The sequence below is a fragment of the Chiloscyllium plagiosum genome, unplaced genomic scaffold (assembly GCF_037043375.1).
Source record: "Chiloscyllium plagiosum isolate Xiang-an unplaced genomic scaffold, Cpla_swu_hap1 HiC_scaffold_18, whole genome shotgun sequence".
Taxonomy (NCBI): Eukaryota; Metazoa; Chordata; class Chondrichthyes; order Orectolobiformes; family Hemiscylliidae; genus Chiloscyllium; species Chiloscyllium plagiosum.
The window spans coordinates 78,574,609-78,593,391 of record NW_028270156.1 but is presented as its reverse complement, the minus strand read 5'-3'; the positions used below and the strand labels follow the sequence as shown (position 1 = coordinate 78,593,391).

The 18,783-nt window shown below is 45.4% G+C and overlaps 1 protein-coding gene across 3 annotated transcripts in view; it reads left to right on the top strand.

The window, feature by feature from the left end:
• Positions 1-18,783, top strand: part of LOC122557990 (SITS-binding protein) — an 89,469-nt gene that overhangs the window by 33,295 nt on the left and 37,391 nt on the right. For all 3 annotated transcript variants that reach the window (XM_087996818.1, XM_043706293.2, XM_043706292.2), the window contains exon 4: positions 11,048-11,198. In XM_087996818.1, the coding sequence (XP_087852944.1) occupies positions 11,048-11,198 (151 nt within the window). The remainder of the gene's footprint in view (positions 1-11,047; positions 11,199-18,783) is intronic.

Sequence of the window (18,783 nt, the reverse complement as noted above, 5' to 3'; positions counted from 1 at the left end):
TTCTCTTCAGAATAAAAGTACCAAGCAGTTTGGGTTTCTTTAAAAAGCAGCAGGGTATGCATGTCAGATTGAAGGCAATGTCTGCCAATGTAAGTGAATGTTTAAAAGTCCCATTTTTGGTTCTGATGGAGACTGAGGACAAGAGGGGGACTAGAGATTCAACAGCAAGTAAGACTGGGGACCACAAAAGCAGAATACTGTGGATGCTGGAAACCTGAAATTAAAGCAGAAATAATCAGCCAAAAGAAGAAAGAGTTCAGGTTTCAGATCTGTCAGCACTCGGAGCTAATTGATCTAAAACAGGAATGAAGGAACAAAGTAAATGATGAGAATAGTTTAGTGACTAACAGGAAATCCAAACGACACTAGTAAATATTAAACAGTGATAGATTAGACCAAGGGACATGTATACTTATTTATTTATAAAGGTAAGGAGACAAGAGTTGGGTAACTATAGGCCATGTTAGCTTGACACCTGTTATTTAGAAAATGTTAGTCTATTATAAAGGATATAATAGCAGAGCATTAAAATATATATAATATGGTCAAACAGAACTAGCATAGCTTCATGAATGGGAAATTATAGCTAACAAATTTACTGGAACTCTTCAAAGTGGCAATAAGCTGATAGATAGGTGGGAAGCAATACATGTCAGATATTTGGACTTTTAGAAGGCGTTTGATAAGTAAGCACATGTTATGCTACTTAATAAGATAAGAGCCCATGGTATCGGGGTAACATATTAGCATGGATAGAGGATTGGAATACTAGTAGACGCCACAGAGTTGGGATAAGAAGGGCATCGTCCCCCATGGTGTCCTGTAACTACTGGAATGCCACAGGCATAATTGCTGGGACTACAACTATTTACAAAATATATAAATAACTTTGTTGAGGAAGATGAATGCACTATAGCCAAGTTTTAGGCAAGCTTCTTAAATAGCTGGGAAGGCAATTGTAATGATGACACTAACAGTCTTTGGAGGGATATCCAAGGCAAATTGGCAAACTAGATCCAAAATTGGCTTGCAAATAGGAGGCAAAGGGTGATAGCGGAGGATTGTTTTTAAGACTGGAAGCCTATGAGCAATGGTGTATCACAGGTGCTGGGACCCTTGCTATTTGTTATATACATTAATGACCTGGTTGTGAATGTAGATAGTATAATTAGTTTGCAGACAACACAAAATTGGTGATATTGTTGATAGTGAGGAGAATGGACTAAGGCTTACAGTCAACTGGTAAACTGGGCAGAGCAATGGCAGATAGAATTTAATTCTGATAAGCGTGAGGTGATACGTTTTGGGAGTTCTAATAAGGGAAGGATTTACATAATGAATGGTAGGTCTCTTGAGAGTACTGAGGAAGAAAGAGACCTTGGTATATGAGCCCGTAGATCCATGAAGGTGTCAGCCAAGTAGACAGTGATGACGAAGGCATATGGGATGCTTGCTTTCATTAGCTGGGGCGTAGAATATAAGGCCATAGATAAAATATTGTGAGCAGCTCTGGTCACTGGAAGTTAGAAAGATGAGAAATGACGTTATTGAGACATAAATGATTCTTAGTGGATTTGATTGGGTAGATGCAGAAAGGTTATTTCCCCTTGTGGGAGAGTCTAGGAGCAGAGCGTATAATCTCAGAATCTGTGGAATTCATTCCTATAGAGGATTGTTGAAACTGGGTCATTAAGTACAGAGGAACCTCAATTATCCAAAGGGCACTGGCAGGGAGTATTTCATTTGGTTTATCAAATTCCAGATAACTGAATGCCGGATAACACAGTTGAGCCGAGCATCGTGACCTTGTGATCTTGCTGGATAATCTGAAGATTGGATAATCGAATGCCAGATAATCAAGGTTCGTCTGTATATTCAAGGCTGAGATAGTCAGACATTTAATCAGTAAGGGAATTGAGGGTTAAGGAGAAAAGGCAGGAAAGTAGAGTTGAAGATTATCAGATCAGCCATGACCTAAGTGAATGGTGGAGAACTCTCATTGGGCTGAATGGCCTGCTTCTACTTCTCTAGCTTACAGAAACATCGAACAGTACAGCACAGTACAGGCCCTTCAGCACACGATGTTGTGCTGAGCATTTATCTTAATCTAAGATTGACTTAACCTACACACTCCTTAATTTACTGCCGTTCATGTACTTGTCCAGCAGTCACTTAGATGTCCTAATGTCTCTGACTCTACTACAACCGCTGGTAGTGCATTCCATGCACCCACCACTCTCTGCGTAAAGAATCTATCTCTGATATCTCCCCTATATCTTCCTCCAGTCACCTTAAAATTTTGACCCCTCATGACAGCCATTTCTGCCCTGGGGAAAAGTCTCTGGCTAATTACTCTATCTATTCCTCACATTACCTTGTATGCCTCTATTAAGCCACCTCTCTTCCTTCTTCTCTCCAGTGTGAAAAGCCCGAGCTCACTCAACCTCTCTTCATAAGACATGCCCTCCAATCCAGGCAGCATCCTGGTAAATCTCCCCTATATCGTCTCTAAAGCATCAGCATCCTTCTTATAATGAGGCGACCAGAACGGGAGTCAATATTCCAAATGTGGTCTTAACAGGGTTTTATACAGCTACAGCAAAACCTTGTGGCGCTTAAACTCAATCCCCCATTACTGAAAGCCAAAACACCATATGCCTTTTTAACAACCCTATCAACTTCAATCAAGAGCGTGGTGCTGGAAATGCACAGCAGATCAGGCAGCATCCATGGAGTAGAAGAATCGGTGTTTCGGGCATTAGCCCTTCATCAGGGCTTGATGAAGGGCCTGAAGAAGTGTTTATGCCTGAAAAGTCGATTCTTCTGCTCCTGACCTGCTGTGCTTTTCCAGCACCACCCTCTTGACTCTGAGCTCCAGAATCTGCAGTCCTCACTTTCTCCTATCAACTTGGGTGTCAATTTGCAGGATCTATGTATGTGGGCCCCGAGATCCTGCTGTTCCTCCACACTGGCAAGAATTCTGTCTTCAAACCCAAATTTGAATGCTGAAGGTCAAATTTCAGCATTCAAATTTGACCTTCCAAAACGAATCACTTCACATTTATCGAGGTTGGACTCCACCTGCCACTTCACAGCCCAGCTCTGCATCTTATCAATGTCTTATTGTAGCCTGCAACAACCATTGACAGTATCTACACCACTGACCTTTGTGTCATCGGCAAACTTACAAACCCACCTTTCCACTTCTTCATCCAAGTCATTTATAAAAACTACAAAGAACAGAGGCCCAAGAACAGATTCCTGCGGGTCACCAGTGGTCACTGACCTCCAGGTGAAATACTTTCCATCCACTACCACTTGCTGTCGTCTTTTGGTTAGCCAATCCTGTATACAGACAGCCAAATTTCCCTGTATCCCAAATCTCCTGACTTTCTGAATGAGCCTACCATGAACCTAATCAAATGACGTACTGACATCCATATACACCACATCCAAAACGCGACCTTCATCAACTTGTCTCATCACATCCTCAAAGAATTCAGTAAGGGTTGTGAGGCATGACCTGCCCCTCTCAAAGCCATGCTGACTATCTCTAATCAAACTATGTTTTTCCCAAATGGTCATGAATCCTATCTCTCAGAATCCTTTCCAGTACCTTGCTTACCACAGATGTTAGACTGACTGGTCTGTAATTCCCAGTGATTTACCTGTTCCCTTGTTGAACAGAGTAACAACATTCGCCTCCCTCCAATCATCCAGTACAACTCCCGTGGAGAGTGAGGATACAAAAATCATTGCCAGAGGCACAGCAATCTCATTCCGTACTTTCCGTAGTAACCTTGGATATATCTGGTCTGGCCCTGGGGTCTTGATGCTTCCCAGAATTTCCAGCACATCCTCTTTCTTAATATCAAACTGTTCAGGCCTATTAACCTGGCCCAGGGTGTTTTCACTATCATCAAGGTCCCTCTCTTGAGTGAATACTGAAGCAAAAAACTCATTTAAGACCTCCACTACCTCTTCAGACTCCAGGCACAAGTTCCTCCGCTATCTCTGATCAGCCCTACCCTCTCTCTGATCATCCTCTTATTCCTCACAAAAGCGTAGTACACCTTTGGGTTTTCCCTTATCCTTCCCACCAAGGCTTTCTCATGCTCCCTCCTAGCTCTCCTCAGTCTATTTTTGAGTTCTTTCCTAGCTACCCTGTAATCCTCTAAAGCTGTGCCAGATCCTTGTTTCCTCAACCTTGAGTAAACTTCCTTCTTCCTCTTGATGAGAAGCTCCTCTTCTAATTAGTTAAAAACCATGATAGTTTCACTTCTTTCATGTGTAAATCACAAAACCTTTTTTTTAAAACGTTGCATTCTCATCTTAGCTGTAACAATGGGTGTTAGCTAGACACTGTTAGCTAGATATTGTCTAGCTAACACCCATTGTTACAGCTAAGCTGACAATGCAACTTTTAAAAAAAAGGTTTTGTGATTTACACGTGAAAGAAGTGAAACTATCATGGTATTCAAACAGATGAAAGACTCAACAGACAATCCAAGTATTTTTCAATGTATAATTTCAGTTACATCACACTGTCAATTTTTGCTATAAATTCTGTGCCTTAGATTTGTGCCCACCACAGTCACCTGATGAAGGAGCGTTTCTCCGAAAGCTAGTGTGTTTCCGATTAAACCTGTTGGACTATAATCTGGTGTTGTGTGATTTTTAACTTTTGTACACCCCACTCCAACACCGGCATCTCCAAATCATCTCTTCTAATTAGATTAGATTAGATTCCCTACAGTGTGGAAACAGGCCCTTTGGCCCAACCAGTCCACACCGACTCTCTGAAGAGTAACCCACCCAGACCCATTTCTCTCTGACTAATGCACCTAACACTATGGGCAATTTACCATGGCCAATTCACCTGACCTACGCATCTTTGGACTGTGGGAGGAAACCCACGCAGACACGGGGAGAATCTGCAAACTCCACACAGCCAGTCGCCCGAGGCCGCAATCAAACCTGGGACCCTGGTGCTGTGAGGCATCAATGCTAACCACTGAGCAACTGTTCTCTTGTCATCCAAGGCTCCTTCACCTTACCATTCCTTGCCTGTCTCAGTGAAACAAGGTTATCCAACACTCACAACAAGTGCTCCTAATACAGCCTCCATATTGCTTTTGTGCAATTCCTGTAGAACAATTGTTCCTAATTTATACTCCACAGGTCCTAACTAATTACAATATAATTTCCCCTCTTCCATTAAGTACCTTCCCATACTGTTAAAAATCACACAACACCAGGTTGTAGTCCAACAGGTTTATTTGGAAGCACTAGCTTTTGGAGCGCTGCTCCTTCATCAGGTGGTTGTGGAGAATAAGATTATAAAACAGAATTTATAGCAAACGTTTACAGTGTGATGTAACTGAAATGAACTCTTGAAAAAAACCTGGATTGTTTGTTAAGTCTCTCATCTTTTGGAATGCCTTGTTGGTTTCAGTTCTTTCATATGTAAATAGCAAAACTTTTTTTGGAAGTTACATTCACAATTAAATTTTAACAATTGGTGTCATGTGGCCCAGATAATGTATTGAAGGTGTTAGCTTCCCTGTGTGAAGGTGTTAGCTGTCGGTGCCACAATGGTCAGACTGATTCTAATATAAAAAACGGATTTACAGAATCGTACATGGATTCATGCAGGTTTTGAGCAAAGTAAAATGTAATTCTGCAAGTACAAATTCACCCCACAAACTTGTGTGCGTGTGTGTGTGTGTGTGTGTTGAGGGGAGGATGGGTTATGCGTATCTATGAGAGATTATGTGTATGTGTGTCAGTGTGAGTGTAAAGGGGCATAAGTTGAAGAGGGTGTGTAGTGCAATTGGGTCATCTATAGTGTGACATGAACTCAAGGTCCCGGTTGAGGCCATCCCCATGGGTACCAAACTTGACTATCAGCCTCTGCTCAGCCACTTTTCGTTGTTGCCTGTCCAAAGTCCACCTTGGAGGATGGTCACCCAAAGGTGCAAGGTCGAATGTCCCGGACCGCTGATCTGTTCTCCAACTGGGAGGGAACACTCCTGTCTGTTGATTGTTGTGCGGTGTCCATTCATCCATTGCCGTAGCCTCTGCTTGGTCTCACCAACGTACCATGTCTCAGGTCATCCTTGTCTGCAGTGCATGAGATAGACAACGTTGGCTGAGTCGCATGAATACCTGCCACGTACATGGTGGGAGGTGTCTCCACGTGTAATGGTGTTATCCGTGTCGACATTCTGACACGTCTTGTAGCGTCTACCGTGCTTCCAAATAAACCTGTTGGGATATAACCCAGTACTGTGTGATTTTTAACTTTGTACACCCCAGTTCAACACCGGCATCTCCACATCATGATTCCCATACTGACACTGGCCTGTTCGGTGCCAAGCACCAAATCTAATATGGCCTCCCCCCTCTAGTTGCCTATCTACTTATTGAGTCAGGAATCCTTCCTGGACACATCTGACAAAATCGTCTCCATTCAGACCATCTGCGCTAAGGACGTTCAAATTGATATTGAGAAAGTTGAAGTCACCCAGAATAATAACTCTGTTACATAGAACATAGAACATAGAACATAGAAGAATACAGCGCAGTACAGGCCCTTGGGCCCTCGATGTTGCGCCGATCCAAGCCCACCTAAACTACACTAACCCACTATCCTCCATATACCTATCCAATGCCCTCTTAAATGCCCATAAAGAGGGAGAGTCCACCACTGTTACTGGCAGGGCATTCCATGAACTAACGACTCGCTGAGTGAAGAACCTACCCCTAACATCTGTCCTATATCTACCCCCCCTTAATTTAAAGCTATGCCCCCTTGTAATACCCGACTCAATACGCGGGAAAAGGTTCATACTGTCGACCCTATCTAACCCCCTAATCATCTTGTACACCTCAATCAAGTCACCCCTAAACCTTCTTTTCTCTAGTGAAAACAGCCCCAAGTGCCTCAGTCTTTCCTCATACGATTTTCCTTCCATACCAGGCAACATCCTGGTAAACCTCCTCTGCACCCGTTCCAATGCCTCCACATCCTTCCTATAGTATGGCGACCAAAACTGCACACAATATTCCAGATGCGGCCGTACCAGAGTCTTATACAACTGCATCATGACCTCAGGACTCCGGAACTCAATTCCTCTACCAATAAAAGCCAGTACGCCATATGCCTTCCTCACCGCACTATTTACCTGGGTGGCAACTTTCAGAGATCTGTGTACATGGACACCAAGATCCCTCTGCTCATCCACACTACCAAGTATCCGACCATTAGCCCAGTACCCCATCTTTTTGTTATTCTTCCCAAAGTGAATCACCTCGCACTTAGCTACATTGAATTCCATCTGCCACCTTTCTGCCCAGCTCTGCAGCTTCTCTATATCCTGCTGTAACCTGCCACATGCTTCCTCACTGTCAACAACTCCTCCGACTTTCGTATCATCCGCAAACTTGCTCACCCAACCTTCTAACCCCTCTTCCAGGTCATTTATAAAAATGACAAACAGCAATGGTCCCAAAACAGATCCTTGCGGAACACCGCTAGTGACGGCACTCCATGAAGAAACTTTGCCATCAACTACTACCCTCTGTCTTCTTCCATCCAGCCAATTCCTAATCCAAACCTCCAACTCACCCTCAATGCCATATCTCCGTATTTTCTGCAGTAGCCTACCATGGGGAACCTTATCAAACGCCTTACTAAAATCCATATATACCACATCTACCGCTTTCCCCTCATCAACCTCCTTCGTCACCTTTTCAAAGAATTCAATAAGGTTTGTGAGGCACGACCTGCCCTTCACAAAACCATGCTGACTATCCTTGATCACATTATTCCTATCCAGATGTGCGTAAATCCTATCCCTTACAATTCTCTCTAAGACTTTGCCCACAACAGAAGTGAGACTCACCGGCCTATAGTTATTAGGGCTATCCCTACTCCCCTTTTTGAACAAGGGAACCACATTTGCTATCCTCCAGTCTTCTGGGACTACTCCTGTAGACAAAGAGGACATAAAAATCAAGGCCAATGGCTCTGCAATCTCCTCCCTTGCTTCCCAGAGAATCCTAGGATAAATGCCATCAGGCCCAGGGGACTTATCTATTTTCACCTTTTCCAGGATTTCCAACACCTCTTCTCTACATACCTCAAAGCCATCCATTCTACTTATTTGTGCCTCAGTATTCTCATCGACAACAATGCCCTGTTCCTGAGTGAATACTGAAGAAAAGTATTCATTCAGTGTCTCCCCAATCTCTTCCGCCTCCACACGCAACTTCCCCCTACTATCCTTGACTGGACCTATTCCTACCCTAGTCATTCTTTTATTCCTAACATACCTATAGAAAGCCTTAGGGTTTTCCCTAATCCTATCTACTAAGGACCTTTCATGTCCCCTCCTTGCTGCTTTTAGCTCTCTCTTCAGGTCCTTCCTGGCTACCCTATAACTCTCAATCGCCCCAATTGAACCTTCACGTCTGGACCTTTCCAAGATCTGCTGTCCAGTCTGTTCTTCTATCTCTCTGCTGCTAATGATGGGTCTACAGAAAACACCCAATAAAGTGACTGCACCTTTCCTGTGTCTGACTTCAACCCACACTGACTCAGTAGACAAACCCTTCTCAACAACCTCCTTTTATGCAGCTGTAATGCAGTCTCCAATTAACAATGATCCTGCCCCTTCTCTTTTACCACCCATTGTTTTTAAATGATCTGAACCCTGGAACATCCAGCAATCATTCCTGCTTCTGTCAAAGCTATATGCCTGTTATGGCCACACCATAAGTAATGATCCATGTTCTAAGTTCATCACTCTTATTCATGATATCCTTGCAATGAAACAAACAACTTTAACTCATCCCTTTGCTTTATCAACTGTGTATCTTTCTGTCAGACTCTCTGCATTCCATATCTGCTTGTTCAACAACTAACCTTTCCTCTAATCTGTAGGTCTGGTTCCCATCCCCCGCCAAACTAATTTAAACCCTCCCGAAGTGCTCTAGCAAATCTCCCACCCAAGACATTGGTGCCCCTCCAGTCTAAGTGCAACCCGTCTTTTATGTACAGGTCCAACCTTCCCCAGAAGGTACCCCAATGATCTATGTATCTGAAGCCCTCCCTCCTGCACCAGCCCAGTAGCCACACGTTTAGCTGTACTCGCTCCCTGTTCCTCACCTCACTGGCACATGGCACCAGTTATAACCTTGAAATTACTACTCTGCTTGTCCTGCTTTTTAGCTTCCAACCTAATTCCCTGAAATCACTTTTTAGATCCTCATCTCTTTTTCTAGCTATGTCATTGATGCCAATGTCCTTGGTGCCTCATGGGAGCATGCACAGATTAGTGACAGCATGCGCATTGCTTGAACTGTTGGCTAAGAGTCAGAGAGTGCAGTGAAGGGCTGATTTGATTGCAGGAAGGAATTGCAGTCACTTTTCTTTGGATCACCACTGGGAGCACTGCTCTTTGTGCTATATATTAATGATGTGGAGGTGCTGGTGTTGGACTGGGGTAGACAAAGTCAGAAGTCACACGACACCAGGTTATAGTCCAACAGGTTGATTTGAAATCACGGGTTTTCTGAGTGCTGCTGCTTTGTCAGGTGATGTCCTCCAAAAGCTTGTAATTTCAAATAAACTTGTTGGACTGTCGCCTGATGTTGTATGATTTCTAACCTTCTCTACATATTAATGACATGGTCTTGGGTTTTCACAGTATCGTTTACCAGTTGGCAGTTGACACAAAATTCAGAAATTTAGAAGGTGATGAGGGAAATAACAGCAGGCTTTGGGAGGACATTGAGAAACTAATAAAATGGGTGCACACATTGTAGGTAATATTTAATGTAGAGAAATATGAAATAATAAATTTTGGTCAGAAAGATGAAGGGAAACAATATGAGTAAAGGTCAGAATTTTAAAAATTTGTGCAGAGATCAAAAGACCTGAGAGTGTACACCTTTTTTTGAAGGTGACAATACAATCAGAGATGGCTGTTTTTAAAAAAAAGACGCAATCCTGTATTCCCCTCATTCCCTCACTCCCACCACACTCCCTCACTAGCCCCCCCTGCCTCCTTCCCCTCTTTTCCCCACTGTCCCTGACTCCCCTTGGTCTCCCTCCCCTGCTTTCTCCCACTTCACCCTCACTGACCCCACTCTTCCTCAAAACCCTTTCTCCGTGCTGACTCCAGTGCCCACTGGTCTCCCTCATTGCTCTCCCTAGTTTTCCTTACTCTCCCTGCTTTCCCTCACTGCCCTGCTCTCACCGGCTCTCTGCTATCCCTCACTGCCTCAAGCTCTCTCTCCCTGCCTCAAGCTCTCTCTCCCCTTGCTGTCCCATCACTCTTCCCTCCCCTGCTTTCCCCTCGCTCCTCCTGTTTTCCCCTCACTCCCCTACCCTGCTCTCCCCTCACTCCCCCACCCTGTGCTCCCCTCAGACTCCTGCGGCTGTCCCTCACACTCCCTCCCCTCTCCCCTACATTCCCCCCCCCATGCTGTCTTCCCCCTCTCCCACTCTCCCCTGTCTATCTTCACTCTTGCCTCCTACCCCTACTTTCCTGCCTCTGCACTATCCCACCACCTCACCCCCCACACCCCCCACCCCCTCCTCCAGTGGCCCCGTCTCTCCATTGCCCCCCCTCTCCAGTGGCCTCCTCTCTCCTGCAGCTCCCCCCCTTGTGCTTCCCTCTTTACCCCCAGCTCTTTTCCCCCCCACTACCCCAGCTCTTTTCCCCCCCACTACCCCAGCTCTCTTCGCCCCCCCCCCCCAGCTCTCTTCCCCCCCACCTCAGCTTTCACCTCCCCAGCTGTCACCCTCCCAGCTCTCTTACCTCCACTTACCTCCCACTGCCCTCTTATCCCTTCGCGCTCTGTCCTATCCCCCCTGTCACGGGAGAAGTGGAATCCTGGGGGATGACTGGGCGTTAGGGAGAAAGTGGAAGGTGACCTCTCTCTGTTTCTCGTCCCCTCTTTCCTTGTTGCCTGCACTTTCAACGAGATTTTTTTATATTGTTGATGGGGAATGTTTCTTTACTCCTCCTGACTGCAGGCTTCCATTCTGGAGATTACAGAAAGCTGCTGATATCATTGCAAAACTCGAGCACAATGCCAGATCATTGTCCAACAAACTGAAGCAGCATCAGCTGGGAGATGGAGTCCTCGATCTCACTGAGCAATACACACAGCTGTTACTTGCAGAGGTATGAGAGTGTTCCCAGCAGACCCAGGCCCCGGGTGAGCTTCCCCAGTTGGTTCCTTCCAGACAGGATATCCCAAATCATTTAGCTCAGCTAAGGAGGGATGAACTAGTTCACCTTCATTATTTGTCCACTTCTCAATTGGTCATTACAAGTTTAATTCCTATGGATCCCTTTCTCCCAGACTCAAATAGAATCATTTTTAATAGTAATCAATTTAACCAGACTTTTTGACTTCTCAGAAGAGTGAATTTATTAATGACTAAATATTGGAAGTAGTAATGCAACAAACATACAATGAAGTTGATTTCCAAAAAAAAAAGCTAAAAGCTCTATGGTTCAGTCTCTGGGTCCTTTGTGAATAGGAGAAGGAAGAACGTTTCTGCTGTTAGTGGTTTTTACCAGTAATCTTGACATTGGTAATTACACCACTGATTTCAAGATTCTCGGTTTTGCATTTCGTTGAAAATCTTTATATTGATTCCTTTCTAAGAGTGGCTGGCTGCTGGCATTTAGAGTGAGTGGTTGTCCTTTTCCTTTCTTTACCTGTGTTGCAATCCTGTTTAATGGCTGATTTCAAAACTGTTACTGTAATAGTAGACTTCAATGTTAAGGCACAAACATATACGAACTGTAGGATAGAAACTCATGTTTAACCCCAGACCCTACATATACCTGAAAGGGAAAAATGGAGGTTTGTCTCACCCAGATGACTATCTTTTCTTCCATCATTTTTGCAGACTCAAATGCTCATGGGAGATTACGTTTCAGTTTGTAGTATATTTCTCTTTTACGTTCATCCCTTTGAAACTTCCTTGATACTGTTATCAGTTTTTGGACACATTGTTTGTGTTAAAAACATTTTACCCAAGTGGCCTTGTCAGTAAGATTGACATGGGGACACAGAATTTGAATTTAACTTGATTTTATTCACAATATATTCCTTACTAAAATCACCATGTGAGCATTTTCCAAATTCCCACAATATTTACTCTCTATCTAGCTCCATCTGTCTGAGAAAGGATATTACCTGCAGCAAACCCCGTCTTTGAGCTGGGCCATTGGAGTCTTCTTCCTCTCTGACATAGGGCTGGCTTTCTTCCACGAAGGTAGGTCTCACTGGTCAGGGCGGATCTTCTGGGTCTTCTTGGGTTGCTGCACGTTCTTCTTGCTGTGACTCTTCATTGATGGGATGGCTTCCATGTGTGTTTTATCTCCCTTGACCCAGACCTTCCAGAATGTTCTAAGCTTTTGGCCAATGGGGTCATGCGTGGGGTTTTAAGCATCCAATGGGGTAGTGCCAGCACTCTTCACTGTTGCCATGCTGGGGAGGTGTAAAGTGCACATCTTCAGGCACTGGCTGGAAGTCAAGGTGCCAGAAAGTCTAATCGATTCTTCTCCAATACATAACCCTTGGGCTGGTTATAACTGGTTCCCCTTGAACCTTTGTGACCTCTTTGACCTTGGTTTCCATTGTCCTCTGTAGCCAATAGCTGCTAGTTGCTTTTTAATTTGGCTTGTCCACTTTTCTGTCAGTCCTGATTTCTCTAGCTGTGTGTTAATTTAGAATGTACAATTTTGGGCTCATGGTTGTTTGACCGTCGTCCCTCCTGTTGATCCCTTGAAGCATCTATGAAAATAGAATCACAAGCTCAAACCACGGTCTCATGTAGGCATGTAGAAGGTCTCAGAGCATCTGGGTTTGACATTGTACATAGACAATAGTACCCGATAAAATAATTTTTTTCCTTCTGCACATCAATAAGCTTAAAAGTACTATGTTGAAACAACTTAATACATAAAATAAGAATTAGCCACTTTACATATATTGGTTTGCCATCTTTGGTAATTAGCAGCATTCGTTAGTGTAAAGTTGAAACCGCACAACAATTTGCATCGTCCATTCACGACAGAGTCTGGATTAATTAGTTTTTTGGTTCCTGGTGTTGGATCATAGATTAGTGTCTGGATTTGTCCTCCTTTCAGCAGATGAAGTTAACAGTGAGGATGGTGTGGTAGATCAATGTAAACAGGATGAACAACACAACCAGCGCAACAGGGCACATACGCACGGGTATATCTGCGTGTTTAAGCACTACTCCCAGCAGTCATCCCACGAATTAGTCACTGATTTCCCTGATACCCTTTTGAATTTGTTGTCTGCCGATTAACAGTAATAACAACATTTTGTGCATTTGCCATTTCATCCGGACCTGCTGTAATTTTTCTGTTCAGGGTTCAATGCCAGCGTCATACTTTTCCCAATAATCTGCTAAGGTTTGTCACTGACATTGACAAAGTTCTGACTCCTGCTGTGGATGCCTGTGACTCATTTAGGCCTAGCCTGGCTGGGATGTGTGGCCTAATACAAGTGGTGGTTTTGGATATTACATCTAAAGGTCATGTAATGATAGTATTTTCAGAAAGTTCTGATGCAGTATTCTCCCTTCCCCCATATGCTACCCTGATGATGCCTGTGTTCAGGCTCTGGACTTCCAACAGTACAATTTAAAGCAGCATTTGCCTGTAAACTACACAAGGCATGTTCATTTGAATATACAATATTTGCACAACTTCTTTTGTCTGCTGACATTTATCCAAGAGTGATACATAGAAGCATTCCGTCTTTCTCAACAGCTGGCAAAAGGGTGCCATTATATTCTAACCATGCTCCCCCTTTGGATGATGCTGACATTTTGTCTTTTCCCATTTCTGACCACCAACACAATCCCTTAAGTCTGACAATTGTAGCTTGATGACTATGAACATCGTGGCATTGATTTTTGGTTCTGCACCAGTATCACATACTGTCCACCTTTGAGAACCAGACCGTCCTTAGCACTTACCTTCTTCTCCTGCTTGCTATTCAAGGTGGATATCGTTCTCTCCTGTACTTGCTTTAACTTGCTGCTCTGAGGCCGGACCCGATCCTCAGCCTGGCTCACAACAATGGCATCTATTTGATCCAGAATGGGGACTGCCATGGATCTCCTTCATGGACTCCTTGCTTAGATATTTTATCTGCGAGGAGAAAGTGAGGACTGCAGATGTGGACCTGATGAGGGAGTCACAGAGGGAGTGGTCTTTTCGGAACGCTGATAGGGAAGGGGAGGGAAATATATCCCTGGTGGTGGGGTCCGTTTGGAGGTGGCGGAAATGACGGCGGATGATCCGCTGTACATGGAGGTTGGTGTCGGGACACCACCCACGCCCTCCACCTTCTCCATGATTTTCGTTTCCCCGGTCCCCAACGCCTTATCTTCACCATGGACATCCAGTCCCTGTACACCTCCATCCACCATCACAAAGGACTCAAAGCCCTCCGCTTCTTCCTTTCCCGCCGTACCAACCAGTACCCTTCCACTGACACCCTCCTTCGACTGACTGAACTGGTCCACACCCTGAACAACTTCTCTTTCCAATCCTCCCACTTCCTCCAAACCAAAGGAGTAGCCTTGGGCACCTGCATGGGCCCCAGCTATGCCTGCCTCTTCGTAGGATATGTGGAACAGTCCATCTTCCGCAGCTACACTGGCACCACACCCCACCTTTTCCTCCGCTACATCGATGACTGTATCGGCGCTGCCTCGTGCTCCCACGAGGAAGTTGAACAGTTCATCCACTTTACCAACACCTTCCACCCCGACCTCAAATTCACCTGGACCATCTCAGACTCCTCCCTCCCCTTCCTAGATCTTTCCATTTCTATCTCGGGCGACCGAATGAACACGGACATTTACTATAAACCGACCGACTCCCACAGCTAACTAGACTACACCTCCTCCCACCCTGCCCCCTGTAAAAACGCCATCCCATATTCCCAATTCCTTCGTCTCTGCCGCATCTGCTCCCAGGAGGACCTGTTCCAAATCTGTACAACCCAGATGGCCTCCTTCTTCAAGGACCGCAATTTCCCCCCAGACGTGGTTGACGATGCCCTCCACCGCATCTCTTCCACTTCCCGCTCCTCCGCCCTTGAGCCCCGCTCCTCCAACCGCCACCAGGGCAGAACCCCACTGGTCCTCACCTACCACCCCACCAACCTCCATGTACAGCGGATCATCCACCGTCATTTCCGCCACCTCCAAACGGACCCCACCACCAGGGATATATTTCCCTCCCCTTCCCTATCAGCGTTCTGAAAAGACCACTCTCTCCGTGACTCCCTCGTCAGGTCCACACCCCCCACCAACCCAACTTCCACTCCCGGCACCTCCCCCTGCAACCGCAAGAAATCCAAAACTTGCGCCCACACCTCCCCCCTTACTTCCCTCCAAGGCCCCAAGGGATACTTCCATATCCGCCACAAATTCACCTGCACCTCCACACACATCATCTATTGCATCCGCTGCACCCGATGTGGCCTCCTCTATATTGGGGAGACAGGCCGCCTACCTGCGGAATGGTTCAGAGAACACCTCTGGGACACCCGGACCAACCAACCCAACCACCCCGTGGCTCAACACTTCAACACCCCCTCCCACTCCACCAAGGACATGTAGGTCCTTGGACTCCTCCATCGCCAGACCATAGCAACACGACGGTTGGAGGAAGAATGCCTCATCTTCCGCCTAGGAACCCTCCAACCACAAGGGATGAACTCAGATTTCTCCAGTTTCCTCATTTCCCCTCCCCCCACCTTGTCTCAGTCAAATCCCTCAAACTCAGCACCGCCTTCCTAACCTGCAATCTTCTTCCTGACCTCTCCGCTCCCACCCCACTCCGGCCTATCACCCTCACCTTGACCTCCTTCCACCTATCGCATTTCCAATGCCCTTCCCCCAAGTCCCTCCTCCCTACCTTTTATCTTAGCCTGCTGGACACACTTTCCTCATTCCTGAAGAAGGGCTTATGCCCGAAACGTCGATTCTCCTGTTCCTTGGATGCTGCCTGACCTGCTGCGCTTTTCCAGCAACACATTTTCAGCTCTAGATATTTTATCTGCCCGTATGTTCCCTTTTGGGGAAGTTAGGTGGTGGGCTCCAATATTAATTCATGACCTTGGGCAGGTTGGAGCATATGATTGAGCAGCGGTACAGATGGAGATGTTTCCCCATCTGCCAAGACAAACCCTCTATCTTCCTCCAGTGGCAGGAAGTCCGTCAAGTCATTTTAGACATACACGCTGTCTCAGTGTATGTCTGCTGGAATGTTTTTCAGGATGGCTGACCAAATAAGTTTCAGCTGCTAGTTTGGCAGCCTTAGCTCTCGTTTTGTTGGGGAGCTTCTACAGCAACTCTCTTTGGGATTGGCCTCTTTGGTTCTCTGACTGACAGAACTGTTCTGTGGAAGGGTCACTCGACTGAACATTAGCTCTGATTTCTGATCACAGATCCTGCCAGACCTGCTGAGCTTTTCTAGCAATTTCTATTTTTGTCAGATTTACAGCACCGGCAGTTCTTTTCAGTTTTTATTTGATTACTCAGTGGAACTATTCTGTCTTGACCTCCATGTGACCAGTACTTTCATTTCCAAACTTTTTACAGTTTTATTTTCCCCTCTGAATCTCCCAGCGAAGGCCCTTCTCCAGAGGGGAAATAAAAGTAAAAGAGAAACAGTAATGGTTCAGAATGAGGATATTGGTCACCTAGAAGCTCTTGAGGCATACAAGATATACAAGGCCAGTATCCACATAGGTGTCCATGTGTCGGACCCCAGAAAGGAAAACTAGTAAAACATGTGAATGACACAACCCATTCTGTACACCTCAAAATGGGGCTCCACAACATTAATTTCCAAGTATTACTTTTTCTGCACTCCGGGCCTCTCTGTGAGGTTAACTGTCTTTGATTCACCATCCCTCCAGTGCTTTGGAAAAATAACTGGATTTTTGTACAGCCAGGTTGTAGTGAGAATAAGTGGGTGGTGAGGGAAATGAAATGGTCAGACATTGAGAGCTGACCGGTTGTGGCAGACGTGCGATCTCGATTAGCATTAATGGTGGTTGGGAGGCAGTAACCGTGCTCTCGGAACAGCTGGACTCAGGATCAACAGAAGGTCAAAGAGAAGGCCTCAACTGTAAACATACTGAATGCTGAGGCCAGGGATTTTCACACATCTCTAATCCTTAGAACAGATGCTCTCACTCATTAGCATTTGGTCTGTGCAGCCACGCCTACAAGTGGCTGTTTGGAGCCATGAACCAGCTGGGAGCTGATACATACAGCCTCTGGGCTTTTCACAAGATTGGCTCCCTGCCCAAGTCCATTCCTGATCAAGGTTTCAAATGGCTTGGGGAATGCATCGCCTGCTGGCTGATGTAGTGAATTCTCTGAATGTTTCTAACACTGCTTGGCTCCTTCCCCATCCTCCAACCTACCTGTTGTCATTGTTCTAGCTGCTCAATGTGCCGCCTCAGCAGAGCCCACGCTTGGAGTGCAGGGAGGCCAAGGGCAGGTTATGAGTGTGTGTGTGTGGGCCCTTGCCAGTCAGAGAACTATCAGACCAAGGCCCCCAGTGGTACAGTCTGCCCTGCTGAGTTGAATAGGACTAGACAGGGCAGAGCACAGCAGTTCAGGCAGCATCTGAGGAGCAGCAAAATCGACGTTATTGCCCGAAACGTCGATTTTGCTGCTCCTCAAATGCTGCCTGAACTGCTGTGCTCTTCCAGCACCACTAATCCAAAATCTGGTTTCCAGCATCTGCAGTCATTGTTTTTACCTCGACAGGGCAGACCCAGTTATAGGATAGGAGAAAGTGAGGACTGCAGATGCTGGAGATCAGAGCTGAAAATGTGTTGCTGGAAAAGCGCAGCAGATCAGGCAGCATCCAAGGAGCAGGAGAACCGACGTTTCAGGCATAAGCCGGGCTCATGCCCGAAATGTCGATTCTCCTGTTCCTTGGATGCTGCCTGACCTGCTGCGCTTTTCCAGCAACACATTTTCACCAGTTATAGGATAACCTGATTCTCAGAAGTCGGAGCTCCCAACCAAAGAAATGCCTTGGGAAGGTAAGGTTATGTGATGATGCACATATTGAACTACAAATGGCAGAAGTTTGCAGCTAGGGCAGTTGAAGGTCAGAGATCATGTGGTAACCTCTCTGTCCAGTCAGAATTGATAAGCCAAAAGGCACTAATTATTGAAATCAGCACTAGAAGCCACAGCCTATTGTTTCAATGCTGGTTCTGCCTCATTCCTGACAAAAACTAAACCAGGCCCTTGTTTCTCATGATTTGGAAGTGCCGGTGTTGGACTGGGGTGGACAAAAATAACACAACACCAGGTTATAGTCCAACAGGTTTATTTGGAGGCACGAGTTTTCGAAGCACTGCTTCTTCATCAAGTGGTTGTGGACCAGAATCATACAACACAGAATTTATAGCGACAGGATTGCAGTGTCATTGGAATGTGATATTAAACAAATTTAGCTTGAGTCTTTCATCTTTTAGACTGGTCATGTTAGTCTTGGTTCTTTCATATGTAAATCCCAGAACATTTTTTAAGTTACATTCTCAAGATAGCTTGTAGCAATAGGTGCCATCTCAGCTCAGATAATGCATTGAAGGTGTGAAGGTAAAGTCTGTTTGTGTCCCAATCTTGGGTCAGACTGATTCTATTTCTAAAGTGAGATTTACAGAATTTTACAT